Source organism: Erpetoichthys calabaricus, chromosome 9 (genome assembly GCF_900747795.2).
Source record: "Erpetoichthys calabaricus chromosome 9, fErpCal1.3, whole genome shotgun sequence".
NCBI lineage: Eukaryota > Metazoa > Chordata > Cladistia > Polypteriformes > Polypteridae > Erpetoichthys > Erpetoichthys calabaricus.
This window is the reverse complement of record NC_041402.2, coordinates 117,600,386-117,619,041: the sequence shown is the minus strand read 5'-3', so window position 1 is coordinate 117,619,041 and position 18,656 is coordinate 117,600,386. Positions and strand designations below refer to the sequence as shown.

At 38.5% G+C, this 18,656-nt stretch overlaps 1 protein-coding gene across 1 annotated transcript in view; it reads left to right on the top strand.

Annotated features, from left to right (window-relative positions):
* Nucleotides 1-18,656, top strand: part of LOC114657624 (transcription initiation factor TFIID subunit 4-like) — a 458,757-nt gene that overhangs the window by 233,229 nt on the left and 206,872 nt on the right. The window contains exon 7 of the mRNA XM_051932232.1: nt 2,340-2,418. Within this exon, the coding sequence (XP_051788192.1) occupies nt 2,340-2,418 (79 nt within the window). The remainder of the gene's footprint in view (nt 1-2,339; nt 2,419-18,656) is intronic.

The following is an 18,656-nucleotide window of genomic DNA, read 5'->3' as shown; positions in this document are numbered from 1 at the left end:
TTGTATTTTGCCTTCAGAATAGAATCTGACTGCAGTTCAGTCAGTTCCATTTGGATATTCTCAGGCGCATTCTCAACGTTGTAAGAATAGGGTGACGTAAACAGTGCAAAGTCCTGTTCGTGTGAACTGAAATCACGAAAACACTCCCTGAATTCATTGCTCAGTAATTCAAGTTGGAAAACAAATCCTCCAAAAATCAAATTTTACTTTACTAAGTTTACTTCAAAGTTTATATTGTAAAGTAAGCCAATATGCAAAAAGACCCCTGACCTACACTAATTTTACAAACTCAAAATCACAAAAATTTGTTAATAAACAACTCACCAACTTCTCCTGTCCACTTCAGATCTTCAGCTGTAGTCTGTACTAACTGTTTGTTACAATACTAGCACAAAATTACATAAAATTAGAGCAAAAAAACATGAAAATATGCAAGCTATTACTACTCGTGATGGTCAGTTCGGCCCAGTGGCCAGTCTCAGCAGCCCAGCCAGTAGTGTAGCCTGCCAGGGGTGGCTCTAGGCTCGTGGCGGCCCTGGGCAGAGAAAGAATCGGTGGCCCCTTCGCCCGCCAATGTGAATATGGTATCTTATGCACGACGGATGGCCACGTCCGTTGCAGACACTGCATAGCCACCTTGTGCTCATGACACGCTTCTATATGCGCGCATCCATAACTTGAAAACCAAGTGGCGGCCCATGATATTCTCATTACGGCAGAACATTATGATACTACATATAGCTTACTGCTCCGACTTGAGCGACATTAGTAAATACAGCATACTAATTAACAAGAAACACAGTGTTTTTCGGCCACATTGCCGTCAGCTGTGTCGTTATTTTCTCTTTCTGTTTTATATTCAATATATATTGGCGTGGCTGCCCTGTGCAAGTGCACAGTTTGCACATGCCTAAGGCCGCCCCTGCTGCCAGGCTGCTTTAGCCTAGCATTTCAGTTGCGACGTCGCGGCTCATTAACTTTGGACAAGGCTTGTTGCTATACTAGCAGATGACGTTTCCGGTACCGTAATGCCATGGAAAAATGTGCTTTTGTCAGAAGATGCAGAATGATTCAATCCCAAACGATAGTAATCATTTTGTACAAGTTTAGTGCTAACTAGGATCTGTCATGCAGGCTGCACAGATTTCCACGTGTTTGACATGCCTGCCCTAAACCATGATACTGAACAATCTTTGTTTTCAGATCTTTTGAGAGTTGCTTTGAGGATCCCAAGCTGTCACTCTTCAGAGGAGAGTCAAAGGGAAGCACAACTTGCAACTGATCACCTTAAATACCTTTTCTCATGATTGAACACACCTGTCTATTATGTTAAAGGCTTAACGAGCTAATCCAACCAATTTGGTGTTGCAAGTAATCAGTATTGAGCAGTTACATGCATTCAAATCAGCAAAATTACAAGGGTGCCCACATTTTTCCACAGACAGTTTTTCACATTTGATTTAATTTCATTCAACTAAATACTGCTTCACTAAAACTCTTTGTTCGGGAAAACACCCCAGTACTCAGATGTTCCTAGGAAATGAAAGACAATGGTATCTTTTTTGTTGAAAGTAGGGTAAATTATTGTGCAGGCTGAGAGGGGTTCCCAAACTTTTTCATATGACTGTATTTATTTGTGGTATTTGCAACTGAAGTATTTTTTATTAGTAGATGTAATTACATTCTAAATTATTACATAATTATTGTGCTTTATAATAGAGTGAATTATTTATAAATGGTCAAAGATACAGCAAGTCACAACTATAATAGTCATTAATTTGCTAACCTAAGATACTGGTATACCATCTGACATCTTGTGTATATTTCAGGAAAACTCTCCTTTGTCATTGAAATGTATATGAGAATACAGCACTTTTTATAGCTCAATTTTTATTTTCATGTAGTAGAACATTTTTTGAGTCATTTAGTTATCATATATTAATTTGCTTTGACTTTCTAACTTGCTAATGTCTTTAACTGCAGAGAATACCACGTGGCTTCATTGTTTATTGAACTTGTGTTCTTATTTTTTTTTTTAAATGTTTTAGTAAATCAAATATTTATTTTTAAATCATGCAGTTTCTTACGTCCATAATAAATGAAATCCAGCAATTAAGATACAATCAAAATGTATATGTAAACTGATAATATGCCACACGAATTGGTTATTATATAATTGTTTTAGGAGTAAATAGACTGTGGAACCTTCATAGCTTATCTATCTGAAAGTTGTTATCTTTTTAAAATGATCATTAAAATGCATTTAGTAGGTTATTTACTTGTTTTCACCCCAAAATACCATTCAGTGGAATAACATACGTTGCATGTAATCTTCACAGGCCATTAAAAGACAGCCTACTCTACAGACTACTCCAGTGAGAATGCCGATGGTGATTACGCAACCTCTGAGACCCCAAGGTACTTTTAGACACTTGAAAAAAAATTTTTGCTTGGCAGTTTTTTGGTTTAAGGATATTTATGATGGGAAGATTCATTTATGTATGCATGTATGTATGTATGTATGTATGTATGTATGTATGAGGAAGGTAATGTCAAATATAGAGATATTTGGCTCATCATTGGTACATTACTGAATTGCCTAATGGTTATAAACTGATAGAAGGCATTATAGCTTTAGACAAGGTTGTTGAACTGCTACTGATTGACTAAGCCGAGTTAATTGTAGAGTCAGAAAAGAACAATAAAAATGCAAATAACAGTTACAATTGTTTCTTACAACAAACAGCATACAAAAAGTGCAGCGACTGCCAAAATACAGGTTTTTCGTGTCTTACTTACCATACCACCACACTTGGCTAATATTTGAACAAAACATCCCATGTGTCAGAAACACTTCTGATATTCTCCATAACCTTAAAAATATTTAGGTTTCTCTGTCTGTACAATCATGCAGTTTTCTGCATCATCATATTATGTATGTCATAGTTTGGCCTTGATGTTTAAAAATATAGGCTGTTTTCTTTTTAATTAGAACATGATTAAATTCCAGTTCTCTGAACTATGTGCTATTACACTAAATCATATATAGAATTATTTAGAGAAATGTTTACACCAGAGTTATTTAGCATCTTGTACGTAATCATATGTTTGATATTTTATTTTGACTACTCAGATTTCAAAACTATTCACTTTGGCTAGTCAGAATTCTTGTTGTGAATGCCCATAATTGTATTCTGTTCTATTCATCCACCCATCTTCCTAACCCACTTTCTAAGGCAGGGTTGCAGAGCTGCGGGAGCCTATTTCAGCAAGGCAGAAACAGTCTCAGGGTGGAGTGCCAGTCCATCATAAACACACACAAACACTGTCTGCACAATGCCAATCCACCTAACCTACATGCTTTTGGACTATGGGAGGAAACCGGAGCGCCCGGGGAGAACATGCAGACATCATAAGAATGCAAACACCTGTCTCCTTCACAGTGAGACAGTAGTGCTATCACTGCACCACCTTCCCAGCCCAATATTATTATTATGAGCAATTGCTGTCCTCAATATCTTCTTTCTATTAATCTATTCATATATTTTTCTTCGTTATTGGCACAGCTGATGGTGGCACTGATCTTGTACACATTATCAGTAATAAGTCGATACAAGGCAAAAAATGCTGGATTTTATACGAGTTGGGGGGAGAGGAAAAGTAAGAATCCAATCTGAATCTCCAGGAAATCTCACCTGAAAAATTAACAGAAATGCATGTAGCCAAGATTAATGTGATATACTGATGAAGAGAGATTAAATATGTCACATGAGAACAACTTTAGTGATGCACTTACTCTCTGCAAGAAACCATGTGCTTCATTTTAAACACTCGCAAATTCCTTATTTACACTTAAGAGATTCAAATAGAACTGAATGTGTCACTTGAACATCTGCTGCAAGACATGCAAAAAATTGTGAAATAGTACGCATTACAATATTGAGAGCCTCCCAGCACTAAAATGAACCTTACATGTATATTCAGCATGGGGTGTGTGATATTGGCAAAAAATTATACCTATATTTTCTGCCATTTTGATGATGACGATGTTTTGCATCCTTCAGAAATGTTTTTAAATGTCTTAAATTGTACTTTCTCTAACTTGCTCTCTTTAATAGTATATTAGCTGTTGCTTAATATTGATATTAATGGAAACAACATATTTTAGGGAATGCTCCACCCAAAAATATTTTTTAAATGCTGCTTACCCCATTTACTCTGTAGTGGTAGCCAAAATATTTTTTAATCTCATGCTTTAGTGGAGAAATTAAATATTGAATATTCAAACTCAGCAGCACTGATAAGTGATATATACCGGACAGTGCCATAGGATGTGAAAAACGTCTATTGTTAAAAGAAACAAATAATTTCATTTTATGGTAAAAACATGCAAAATGTATGCATGTTTCGGGAAGAGGCAGATCTTCAGTTCTGACACGCAGCATTGTGAAAATGGCATCTTCCGTGTTTACGTACAATGCAGCCATTTTCAAGAAGTAATTTTTAAGAATATTTTAGCAAAAAACACACTCATTTGGCATGGTATTATGTTTTGTTTTTATTTTTATTATGTTTTTATTTTAATCTTTTTGTTAGATTTTGACTATACACCCTTAACTTTTTTTTTTTTTTTTACCTTTACCACAATTACAGATACTTTTTTTTTTTTTTTTTTTAACAATTTTGTAATGTACTTGATTATGTCAAAACACTTGACAACTGTAATTAGAACATAGTTTTATTTTTAAATATTGTTTACTTCAAACATAGAAGTTTCTTAAGAGGCCAGGGGTATATCATCATCATCTTCAGAACAAGAAACAAGTGGTTCAGCAGGCTGACAGGACAAGTTTTTTTTATCTATTGTGGATTTCTTGGCTGTTCAGCTGTGAGTAAATAGCATGGTTTGGAGGATAGACGGGTGGATAGAATATTTAGATAACAGTCTGATGTTAATATGTAGATACAGATAAAAATAGATCATCATGGTGTGATGGCTACACTCTTAACATTTTACTTAAATTTTAGTTGAACGACTGAGTCCAATAAAAGATACAATATCATATTTGCTCCTTCTTCTCATTCTACACCAACTGACTATTCTATGAATTTATTGGTTACAGGGAAAATGTGTACTTTATCTTCGATGATATCTTTTTTTGAAGTTCGGGATAGTCATTCTTAAGAACCATAAACTTTACCATAGCATTAGTGAATTTTAGGTAGATAAGGCAGGCTGCTATGGTCTCTCATTTTATCCTGACTAGTGTTGGATCGGTATTAAAATTTTGAATTTGGTATCAATTCCAGCCTTTGGACCTCAGGTTCTGTACCAAAATGGTACTAAACCAAATAACAGGCAAGTTTTCCCCCTCCCACATCTCACAGCTGCTTTGTTGTTCTCCCATCATGCAAATATGCATGTGTGCCTTTTAGCTATGCGGCTGTACTCCTGCAGAGGAATTTCGTTGTCACTTCTTACAAGAAAAGGTGATGGATAAAGCAAAAGAGGATGCAACATCGACAAGCTTCTGTTCCAAGACTGCCACTTTCTCCAGCCCCTTCAATGTAATAGTAACCACAGCACAGAGAGAAGTGTGTACATTGAAACAGGTACACATGTCGTAAATTTAGGAAGGACAGTCCTTGGGTGTGTGGCAACTGTTAACATTTGAATCTGATAATTGCAAGTAGCGCGGAACTGACCACTCTGTACTATTCTTTCCTCTGCATGTCCTGGAGTTCTGGAGTCCTGTACAGACTAGGCAAGATCGGAAAAAAAAATGCAGTCACTGATTACAAGCGCAAGAAGGCATGCGAATGAATATGAATAATGTTGCATCAGTGCCATAATGTTTTCCAAAATGTACTATACAGGTTATAAAATGAGTTATTCTAAATATCATATATACCTATGTCTCTGTTTTTTTCAGCGCGGCTTTGACATCATGGACCATGAGGTGCATACTAATTCAGCGTGATTAGGAACACTCAATGAATCTGAATAAAATAAAAAAAAAAAAAATCAAATGACACTGAGATACGAAGCAGGCAGATTCACCAGCGTTTGTATTTCAGCTTTTATCCCTCCAGATCAAAGAATTTCCAGTTCCACTGTCTGAAAACACCATTCACATCTACAGTTATTCCTAGTTTCAGATAAAAAGTAACCGCGCCAGATCTGGGGTGGGGTGGGGTGGGGGGCAGGGGGTAGGGGAGGTGGGTGTTGTATCGTGATCATGACTGAGAGAATAAAAGTGAAAAAAAAAAATGCTAACTTTTACAAGTGCTATAAATTTACAGCGGCTGTTACAGACACAAATCAAATGTAATGTATGTTTTTATTGTATAATATTAACAATAAGAGTAGTTCACTACTCAAAACGGTAAATTTGCGTGGGAGATGGCTTCGAACTCACGACCTGTGGATTATAAGTCAGCAGATCTAACCGCTGTACCGCAGAAGCTGTCGTATTGTACTTTCTCCTTTTGTGAAAGTGTTTATTTGATATTTGGCCATCAGCCTTCACACATTATACAGTTTATGTCTGCATTTTGTCATTTATTACTAAAACATGAAAAAGAATTCTGTTTTAGCGATGTGTTTACATAGATTGTTGTAGACACAAAACACACATCAAATTATTTCCCGTTGCAATTCTAGGTAGCTCACTCCCAGATAATCAATCAAGGCAGGAATTTGGAGAACTTCTTGCCTGTTCTGAGGCGGTGGGGGGGATGATATAGCAGGCTGCTTGGGCTTATTAACACATTTAGAAGACAAAAGACGCTGATGGAGAGGTGCGAAGAGATTTAAGGTGGGCTGGATTTATGAGTTTTTTCGTAGGCTCTGGTAATTGTAGTGTTAAGTACTATGTAATTAGGTACTTTTCTATATACAGTATTTGTATTTTTTTTCCACCAGGCTTAATAAGATTAGTTGCTGCTTACTGCTGAACATGCTACATACAGTCCTTGGTGGTGTTGGTATGAAAGAGTTGAGTGCAGCAGAAGAACATATTAAAGTGTTATTCAGTAATGTTACAAAGGTGATTTAAAGTTGAATCATTCAAAGCAAAGCAAAAAAAAAAAAAAAACTCAACTCTCCATTAGCATCAGTGCCTAAAGTTACAACTGCTTCAATATAGAGTGGATCTGAAAAAATGTGTTTTATAAAAACAAACAGAATATACTAATTATTTTCACTTACACAAAAACATGTCTTGGCTCCACTGGTTATTTATTTCTTATTTTTTAAAGCTTTTCACCTTCAAAATGTGCTTAACCATTATCACTTGTTGCAATTGCAAACTTAATGATGATATGCAGGTGGGCAAAAGTTTTGACTTTTTCAAAAATGCAAAACTATGTATTAATAAAAATGTACTGTAGTGTTATTATTTTATTTTACAAAAACTATTTATTTATATGGCACGTTTTCATACAAATTATTAGCTCAAAGTGCTTTACAAGATGAAGAAAGAAAAATAGAAAAATAAAATTAGGCAATATTAAGTAACAAAGAATAAAATAAGGTCCGATGGCCAGGAGGACAGAAAAAGCAAAAAAAAAAAAAAAACTCTAGAGGGCTGGAGAAAAAAAAAACCCAAAATCTGCAGGGGTTCCGAGACCACCCAGCCTTCACTGGGCATTCTACCTAACATGAATGATGTCAATCAGTCCTCATGATTTTCAGGCTTCACGTGGAAGAATTAGATGATGATTTTAGATTTATTGCCACATGTGACATACCCTTTGTCTGCTGAAGCGATCAACAATGCTACGTGATATTCTTCCCATTTACAACTGTGTTTGTTTCACCAAGGGGACAAATGAAATGTGAAATGGAATACTGAACTTTTACATATGCTAGAACTCTAGATGCAATGCCATTGCGCATCTTAGGATGTCTAGTTTAAGATGCATTAGAATGAAATCTTTTCCTCTATTTCTAAAGTTTAAAATAAATAACTATAATTAAACACTGTTCAAACAGCTCACTGCTGAATTTGCAATGTTCTGCTCTCATACATTTTTTTTTATGGTCGGGGTTGTATTGTCTTTGGAAGTTACTGTTTCCATTTTATCTAGACATAATTTGTCAAAGAGGAGGTAAAATACTTGAAATTCCAATAACTAATTAGAAGATGTCTCCCTTTCTAGAAAAATGCAAAATTGTTGATTTCAGCACAATCCCACATGACCAGCTATTTCACCTTGATGTTACAGTGTTTGATTATAAATTAGAAATATACTACATTAATTTTTACATATTTTATTGATTTTAATTAGAAATAGATAACATTCCATACAGTCAAGTCAAATTTAACAAACCAAAGCAAAATTCGACCCCCACCCAAGAGAAAGAGAGAGGAGCCAGCAACCAAAGCTACTCTTTTAAAAGGAACAAGAAACGAAGGGTATCCTTTTCAATGCAATGGAAGATTATTCTAAAATGTTAATTGATTAGATCCTGCCATGTTCTGAAAAGGTTTTTGAAAGATCCTTTAAGTGAGAATTTGATTTTTTCCAATGTTAAATAGCATAGAAAACCACTGACTTAAGAGTGTTGGGGTGGGATTCTTCTAGTTAAGCAAAATAAGTCTATGTGCAAGAAGTGTAGTAAAGGAAATTACAGTTTGTTTGTCTTTCTCCACTTTAAGGCTGTCTGGGAGTACACCAAACACAGCTGTTAATGGGTTAGAAATGATTGTGACACCAAGGCTGTCTGATAGCATGCAAAGAATTTTTCTCAAAATGTTGTTAATTTGGTGCACGCCGAGAACATGTGGCCCAGTGAGGCTGGAGCTAGATTGCAACGTTCACAGGTTGAATCTTGCCCTGGAAGCATTTAGGACAATTCTAAACAAGATAAATGCACTCAATAAAATATTTTAAGTTGAATGACTGAATGCTTTGCACACATAGAGCTTGAGTATATTCTGTGCATGGCTGCCTTCCTCTCCTTTTCTGAAATATTGAGAAATATGCTACATTAATAACCATGGTGCTAGACACAAGATTAAGTAAAATTAATACTTTAACTACTTTATACCACTGGGGTTTATTTGTACATATGTCATAGATGAAATTACATTTTTTTTTTGTTGTGACCCATGTTTTTATACTTTCTAAATGTCCAAATACTGTGGTTCAAAAATGTCACGTTAACATGTTCCAGAGCAGACTCTGAGGTTTCTCATCCATATTTCTGTTTTTGCCCTTGGGCATTCATTTAACTCGGCTATGAAATTTGATGTTAAAAATTCTTCATTTTCACTTTTCTTAACTTCTGTTTTCTATACAGAACCTTCACACCCTATTAAGTGTATTTTTTGCAAATCCAGCTAAGTGGTGGTATAAGCCTCTCTTTTGGCCCTTTGAAGTATTGTGTTGTTTTGACGTAGCCCTTGGTTGACAAAAGATCCCCTGCTAACTTAAATGGCATAATTTAATTCCTGTCTTTAATGATTTCACATTTCTTAATTGCCAACCTTCCAAGTTGTCAGTCTTAAGGGAACATTTTTGCACCAACCAACTGTCTGGAAGATTAAAATCACTAGTCTGGTGCTTTTGCCTGCTCTTTTTTTGCATGGTGCCTGTCTTTTAATAAAATTGCTTCCTCTCCTGTTGTGTCATCTTCTGTCATCATTCTTCACCCATAACTGTCCAATGTTAATACCCTAAGCTTCATACAAGTCATTTTTTGTCATCTGCATATGGTTTAAAGGCCTTCATATCTCAGATAAGATGATGACATTTTCAAGGTTCATCAAGGACATCTACTAGTGCTCAAAGAAGTGACTGGCCCCTGTCTGGCTTCTTTAGCCACAGGACTCTGTGACCTTAATTTTGGGGCCAGTGGTTAAAAGTGATAGTGACATAGGTTTAGAATGTCTGCCTCCTGTTAGCAATGGAAGTGATGTTGATGTTCAATGTTCTTGAATGCCATTCATTTTTTTTTATTAGGTTCCTTTGCCTGATCTTTTGCAAAATGCGTGTACGCTATTATTTATTCCTTTCGGCATTTGCCAATCTTTTGATCATTTGTGAAAGACATCTTAAGTCACCCAGCTAAACAAGGTAAGTTTCAAAGTATAGCATTGTCTGATATAAATGTTATGTATATCTGTTAAATTGGGGAAACATGGTGTGGCTCATGTGCCTCATGACAAGGGGACCAGAGTATAAGTTGTGTGTTCACCCTGCGAGAGCTTCACATATTCTCTTTGTGTGTACTTGGGTTACCTATGGGTGCTGTTATTTCCTTCTACACTTCAAAGACGTACAGACTAAATTGGCATTGATGTGCGTCTGTGTGTGTATGTATATGTTTATGAATATTTATCTGTATATAATTTATATGTATATTGATATCCTCTATCAGTCAAAGGTGACTTTGGAAAGGTGCACTGTAATTTCCCTTGCTATTGTTCTTTTTATTGATGTTGCACCATCATTGTTGACTGATGAAACAAATGCGAAAGTGGTAATCTCTGTTTCAGAGGGACCGCTTGTGGGTATTCTCAGCTTTGTCTGTGGGCCAGTGTTACTATCTGTGAGCTTGCTTGTCTTTATGTGCTGGTTAAGGTTGAGTACCTGTCCCATGCAGGATTTACCTGGATGGAAACTGGCTTCCTCTGGTATTAGTTGTTCTTCAATAACAGGAGAAAGGTGATTGAGGATGAGGCATTCATAGAGTTTGTAGAGGTGGCAGAGGAGTGATATTGGTCTGACGTTTTTGACGTCCAAGGCATCTTTGCCTAGTTTTAGCAAGGCAGTGACGTGTGCCTGTCACCAACGCTTTGGGATATTGTATGATGCAGAGCATTTCTCGATCAAATCTAGCATCCATGTTTTGTTTGTTCTGAGCGGATATCGTCCATCTCAGATGCTTTACTGTTTTTCAAGTTCTTAATACAGATATTGAGTACTTCCATGGTGAAAGCAGTGTTGAAGCAGTTGTTTTCTTTATCATATTGACGTTTCTTCTGCACGTTGGGTTGTTTTGTAGATGGCATCCCGTTTGGGAGTAGTTGTCTTGCAGTATGGTTTGCTGTGACATTGTGGTGGTGTTCTGTCATTTTGGGATCATTGCTCAGCTTTTTGATGGTTAGCCAGGCTTTCTTATTGCTATGTCATGTCCACGCTTTCAATCATGTTTTTGCCATGATTTCTGCCTTGCTTCCTGTATCTTTAGTGCTAATTCCGTTCCAGCTGCAATGGTACTATCCAAGAACTAATTGGCTTGGAGCAGCTGTTGATACTTCTGATCCTTGTCTACCATCTCATGGGAGAGTCCTGGTACATAGCTGGTTCTACATTCTTGTGGTATGTTTTCCCTGGATGCAGTTCGAACGGCGTCAACAAACAAGTTGTAGTTGGTGTGTGTTGGTTTGAAGGTTGCCACTTTCGCATCTAGATACTCTTCAAAGCCTATCCAGTGTAATTTTTTAAAGTTGAAACGGTGGTGTTTGTGGTATAGGTTCCAGCACGGCCTTACTGCATAGATCAGCGATGTTGTTGCTTACGAAAGCATGGTCTGGGTTGTACCCCCATTTCCATCTAGAACTATTAAGAAATTTTGTGAGTTTAGGGTTGAAATAGATTGAGGTGGTTGGCACTGCTCCACATCTCAACCAGGTTGCCATTTTCATCTGTCTTTTCTGGGGTCAGGCTGTCAATAGCTATACTGAGTTCTCCCAGAGTGGTTTCAGCATCCAGCTCCTCCATGGTCGGATTGAAGCATGTTGGCAGTCTTGACAATGAGGTCCTTTTGCATGAAGATGGCCCTACCATATTTCTCATGCTGGCACTGTAGTATTAGCTTCATACCATTGATCCATGAGCGGTTGTTGTTTGAGTCTTGGTGAGTCTCTTTCAGACAGAGAACACGACAGTTGTGGTTTGTGCAGATTTTCGTCAGGATATTAAGTTTGGCTCCTGTGAGTCCGTCAACATTGGCAAAGGTGATAGTCAGCTCCAGCCCTGGAAATGGCCCCTTCAGGTGACCTTGTTGCACTCTGCTAGTAGGCATAGTAACTTTGTGGTTGAGGTGTGTAGTAGGATTGCATATTTAGATAAAATCTGACAGGGGTCGCGACAAGAACGCTCCTACTGTGACCCCACACTGTGACTGTATAAATGCGCATAGCCAGCTTCTGCAGCTGTCAGTGCCCAGTACAGAGATGCCACTGTAGCTGATGCATCAGCCTTGTCCCATTTGTTCTTGTACATGATGACAATTCTGTCATCTCTATTGTTCTGTGGAATAGCTCCCTCTTTCCAGCACTGGCACAGGATGTCATGCACTGCTTGATCCTGTCACTGCCAGGCACCTTGCCAGGGGTCAGGCTGTCAATAGCCTTGCTGAGTTCTCCCAGAGTGGTTTCAGCATCTAACTCCTCCATATCATCATACATTCCTCTGATGCTGCCTGTGATCACTGCTATCTTGATGTCTTCACTGAGATGCATCCAGTACTTGTTAGCATAGTGCCTGGAAATTTGTTGGGCTTATTTGGGCTGAGTATTTTTAGGCTTCTTTCTGTTAGGGAGTACTTGTGTTCAGCCAGGGCAACTTGCCTTCCGTAATGGGAGTCATCTCACTGGACTTGGCTTCAAACTAGTTGGATTTTTTTTTAAGTGTTCCTCCCGAAGGTGGTCATGGCAGTGCTGTAAATGATCTCCCTGGGGGCCTCCCATTTCTCTTTGGCTGAGTTGCCAGACTGTGATGCCCGCAGCTCTTTCTTAAGAGACTAGGTAAACTGATCAGTCAGGTCTGAGTAGGTCATCTTTCTGACATCAGTGTTGGGGTTCTCTCCTTGCTTGGTTCAGTGGAATTTCTTGGGCTGCAGTTGACACTGTGGTAGGAATGTGTCAGCAGTACATTTCTAACCAATTAGCGCCTGACTAGGATCAGGTCCAGCTGATGCACAAGTCAAAGTGTGTGCGTAACTCCAGTAGTTTCTTTCCGTTGTTGTTCATGTCGTCCTCACAGGTGGCGCAGTGGTAGTGCTGCTGCTTTGCAGTAAGGAGACTGTGGAAGATTGTGGGTTCGCTTCCCGGTTCCTCCCTGTGTGGATAGCGCTTTGAGTACTGAGAAAAGCGCTATATAAATGTAATGAATTATTATTATTATTGTCTACTCAGTTGTGTCCCAAGGCAAGAGAGCCAGAAATCATTTTTAGCATCCACTCTGGGGTTGAAGTTGCCCAGGAGGACTACTTGTTCCTTAGTGGGGAAAGTCCTGGTTACAGCTGACAGGTTCTTGTAGAACTCGTCCTTTGCCTTAGGAGTGGTGCTCAGCGTGGGGGCATAGAGGCTGACCAAGGTAATGGGGCCCTCAGTGGTGTTGAGGCAGAGAGTGAGGAGTTGCTCTGTGCCATTGCTACCTAGTTCAACCATCTTCAGCAAGGTGTTCTTCACTGCATTGGCCATTCCTTGTTCTCTGTGTTCATCAGAGCTGTTCACTGCCAAAGTAAGGTGTAGTCACGCTATTAGTGGGCAGAAATCTGCCAGGCTGGCTATGTCGATGTCAAGCCTCTTGAGCTCATCGATGATCACAGCTGTCTTCTAGCATCGCTAACATCATGGAGATTGCCAGCAAGCCTGGTTGTCATCGTAAAAACATTCCAGCTACACAGGTTAAAAGGTAGTCTATTTCTTTGGCTTTCTTTTCACCTGGTGCAATGTTTACAGTCTGCCATTTGGATGAATCCTTTTCCCCTTGCACCAAATTAGGAAAGCAGGATATGGCAGAACAACACCTTTTTGACTTGGGGCTACCCAGCTTAAGGTTGGTGGTAGCTGTCTACTGGGATCCTAGAATCCCTTCCACCGATGGAAGCAGCCCCTGGAGCCATGCTCTGTGCCAATCGAGCTGAGTAGCTTATAACTGGTATCTGCTACTTTCTGTGTTGTGCCTTTGCTGAAGGGCAAAGCTATAGTGTACTCTTCAGTGATATCAAAAGCAAGGGAAGAAAACTGGAGCACAAGCCAGGGCAGAAAGATATGAAGAACAAACTGTTGCCCATATGTAACAGGCTTACCCTCTCCACCCAGATGATGGGTTCAAAGGAGCAGCAAAGTCCTCTACAGTTTGGTATCAGCTGTGTCATAGGAGTTGCCAGCCATCTCTAAAAACAACATATGACCACCTTAGGAACCCCAGCTCCTACATACAAGACAATCTATATAATATATATATATATATATATATATAATATAAATACAAAAACAAAATTTAATGCAGACTTACTGTTCTTTATGATCACCCATTGACATGGAATAACGCCACTTTGATTCTAAGTGTTTATTGTAAGGAATGTTAGCGGACAAAATATTACACTTTGGTAGCAATCACCCCTTATTGCATAAACGGAGTTACGTTAAGGCAGTCTTCAAATGGATATACACACACACTGTAATAGAAAGGAAACTTAAAAAATGAAAGACGTCATCTTTTCCATCTATTTATCAAACAGTGCTTACATAGGAGATGCTCCAGACCTCAGCATACAATTGGCACCAACCTGAAACACTCTGCGGATAGTTCTTTTTAATGCCAAAAGCAAGACATCTGCAGCAGAGACACAAAATGCAGTATGCAGTATACCATATAGTGCATGCCTAGCTGTATACGTGGGACAAACGTCTAAAACACTCACAACATGCATACAAGAACATTGCAGTGCTGTCAGAAAGAAGAGCCCATGGTCTCTGATATATGCACATACCAGTTCAACTAGACATACATTTAACTGGGATATGATGCAAGTAAGATTCAGGGCAAATACTACGAGTGTCAGAGAGCTGGCTGAATCGTGGCTATCAAATGAAAACACAAGAGACACTTGGATATGAACCCAGCATATGCAAGCTTAAAAATAAGATCATCCAAATAATAAAACAAACTTTAAGCCCAACACCCTCCCCGGACCTCCACCTTACTAATCCACCCCTCTTACACCCACCTACCCTTCCCCTTTCTCATCTGATAGATATTATATTATATTATAAAAAAAAAACTTGGAAGAAGACAATACGTGATTTTCTTGGAGACTGTTTTTTCACTCCTGAGACAAGACAGTGAGACAAAAGGACAACAGCTGTACAGGCTTTTAAATGATCAACGCACAGCACAACAAGCATAACACAAAGTTCCCTAGTATATATATATCACATTTGGTTCCTGTATGTATAATGTCAAGAGGCAGGGCCTATTAAAGCCCATTGTGACACTTCTTGTGTGATTTTTGGCTATACAAAAAATAAATTGTATAATCATTTTCCTCCGATGATGACACCTGATAGGTGTCGAAAGGTCAGGAATAAAAAACTATTTTAAGACATGTGATTAATTTTCTCCCTTTGTGGATTTCTAACTATAAATATGTATATCTCTGAAAAATAAAAATACAGCTGCAGAAACAAGAATAACAACAATTTATTTATTGTATAGCCCCAAATCACACAAGGAATTCCTCAGTGGTGTTTAAGAGGCCATATTTTTTGACAGCCCCCCATCCTTGACTCACTTAATAAGGCAAGAAAAAAACTCCCCCCTCCACCAAAAACACTTTCTAGGAAGTAATCTTGAGAAAGGCAATTGGGAGAGATCCACTTCCAGGTAGGTTGGGCATGCAGTGGGTGCCAAAAAATGGGGTAGATACAATACACAAAACATAAACACAAGTAATCCTCCTTAAAGAGCTAGATGCAACTGCAGAAATACAATACAATTGTATAAACTGCACAGAGTGCCACGACAACTCTCAAGGCAAAATGCAAGAACAGATTAAACCTCTAACTAAATAAGGAACTATCGCATATACGGGTACAAAATTGTTCAAATACATCAAAAACAAAGTAGAAACTAATAAACAACAGTGTCTGCCCATCAGCTAAGTGTAGAATCACTGCCAGATTGTAGAAAAAAAGTCAGACAAGCACAGAGTCCAGTGCCAAAAAATAGCCTCCCCCTATTGGCTGTTCTACAGCTGAGTCAGTGATGGACCAGTGTTTCTGATGAAAGGACCATTCTACCCAATGATTACAGTGCTTCTTTATCTGAGATGACTTTTCCATGGCAGGCAAAACACGTGGCATTAGAGCAGTGGCACCAAGTGCCTTATGAGGATACTGAGAAGAGTAACAGAATAGGGGAGAGTTAGTAACTGTTAATAAATATCGTATTACTTATTTTAGTTCTGACTTTAGTATGACTAACAACAGAGATGCAGTATGCACAGCTAATCAGCAGCTCTACTCAGAATTTGCTGAACTGCAGTAGTGAGTCTTCAGCCTGGATTTAAAGGCTGAGACTGAAACAGCACCTCTTATAGTAACATACAGGCCATTCAACAGCTTCAGGACCCTGTAAGTAAAACCTCGGCTTTTGTCCTGTAAATGTGCCGATAAAGACAAGCAGCCTGCTATTCCATCCCCCACCGCCGCAGACTGTGCACAAACTTCTCCCAGCTCATGCCTTGATTGATTATCTGGGAGTGAAGTCCTGGAGTTTTAGAGTGGAAATAATAGATCATTATTTGGAACACATGCATTTCATGTGTGTTCCGTTTCTAAAATAATCTGTGTAAACACATTGTTAAAACAGAAATGTTTGTCATATTTTAGTAGTAAATGACAAAATGTTGGCATAAACTATATAATGTGTGAAGCCTGAAGTCCAAAGATCAAATAAACACTTTCATAAAAGGTTCAAGGATGATACAACAGCTTCCGTGGCGTAGCGGTAAGATATGCTTACTTGTAATCAAGAGTCTCCGGTTCAATCCTGTCTGACTCCTGTATTTTCCATTTTCAGTAGTGAGCTGCTCTTATTGTTAATATTATACAGTACACACATACATTTGGTTTGCGTCTGTAACAGACGGTGTACATTTATAGGACTTGTGAAAGTTACCGTTTTTTTTATTTTTTTTCACTTTTATTCTCTGTCACGATGGCGATCCATACTTCCGCCCTAGGGATCTCACGCTGTTAGTTTTTATTTTAAACTGGGAATAACTGTAGATGTGAGTGGTGTTTTGAGGCAATGGAACTGGACAGTCTCTGATCTGGAGGGATAAAAGCTGACACACAAACGCTGGTGAATCTGCCTTCTTCATATCTCACTGTCACTTGATTTTTTTTTTATTCAGTTTTATTGAGTGTTCACGCAGAATTAGTATGCACCTTATGGTCTATGATATCAAAAAAAAAAAAACAGACATATGTATATATGATATTTTGAATTATTCATTTTATGACCTGTATAGTACATTTCGGAAAACATTGTGGCATGGATGCAACATTATTCATATTCATTCGCATAACACTGCATGTTTTTTTTCCCCCCAATCTTGCCAATCCCCACATGTTGCTGTTTCTTTTGTTCTCCAGGACATGCAGAGGCAACAATAGTACAGAGAGGTCAGTTCAGCGCTATATGCAATCATCACATTCAAGTGTTAACAGTTCAAATACATGCAAGGACCCGTCTTTCCTACATTTACACCTGGAGCATTTATGGGTGCACTATAGAGAAAATGGCTAACACGGTACAACACCCTGGGTGCACTATAAAAGGAGTTGCTTCACCATCAGTCAGTGAGCCAGAGTAGGGAGGTGGAGGAAATGCTTGCGAAGAGGAGTGGAGGCAACAGAAGAAGAGAGAGAGTGGGAAAAGGAAGAAGGGTTGTGTTATATTATGTTGGGTACTTTCTATACTGTACTGTGAAGCGGGGAGCAACAGACAACACTTCCCCACCTGAATAAAGTGTGTGCAGTGTTGAATTTGTGTCTCAGCCTGTCTGTGTCGGGGTTTGGGGAGTGGTACGCCCCCTGGTGGCTCACATACATATTACTTCCAATTTGGCTTCTGGTATGTCTTAAGTCGGCGGCTATAATTACCATATTAAAGAAACCTAGTGCTGATCTTGGTAACCTGAATTATTTTAGACCAATTTCAAACCTGTCATTTCTCATAAAATTATGTGTTTTTTACTGATAATTTATTTGAACAGTTTCAATCTGGTTTCTGTCCTTTCCATAGTACAAGACAGCTTTGGTTAAAACCACTAATGACCTGCTAATGGCTACTGATTCTGTGAGGTTGACTATTCTGGTGCTACTAGACTGGAGTGTGGCCTTTGATACAGTCTCTCCTAGAATTTTGTTACATAGATTAGCCTCTGTTAGAATCTGTGGTATTTCCTACACTTGCTTTGCTTCATATCTCTCTGGTTGTACGCAGTTTGTTCAACTTAAGAATTTTAGATCACAGTACACCCCAGTCACTAGTGGCATTCCACAAGGCTCTGTTTTGGGCCCTCTTTTACTTATTGTCTACCTTCTACCACTTGGCAATATTTTTAGGAGGTTTGCCTTTCTGAAATAAAAGCGTGGGTCTCTTCTAATTTTCTCAAACTTGATAATGATAAAGCTGAGGTTCTCCTTATTGGTACGAAATCTGCTCTCGCTACCCTTGATAGTTTTTCTTTAATAACTGATGGTTCTACAGTTTCTCAATCTCCTCAGGTTAAGAGCTTGGGTGCCAACCTTGACAACACTCTATCTTTCAAAGCACACATTAATAATATTACTTGGACTGCATATTTTCCCCTTTGTAATATAAACCATCATCATCAAGTC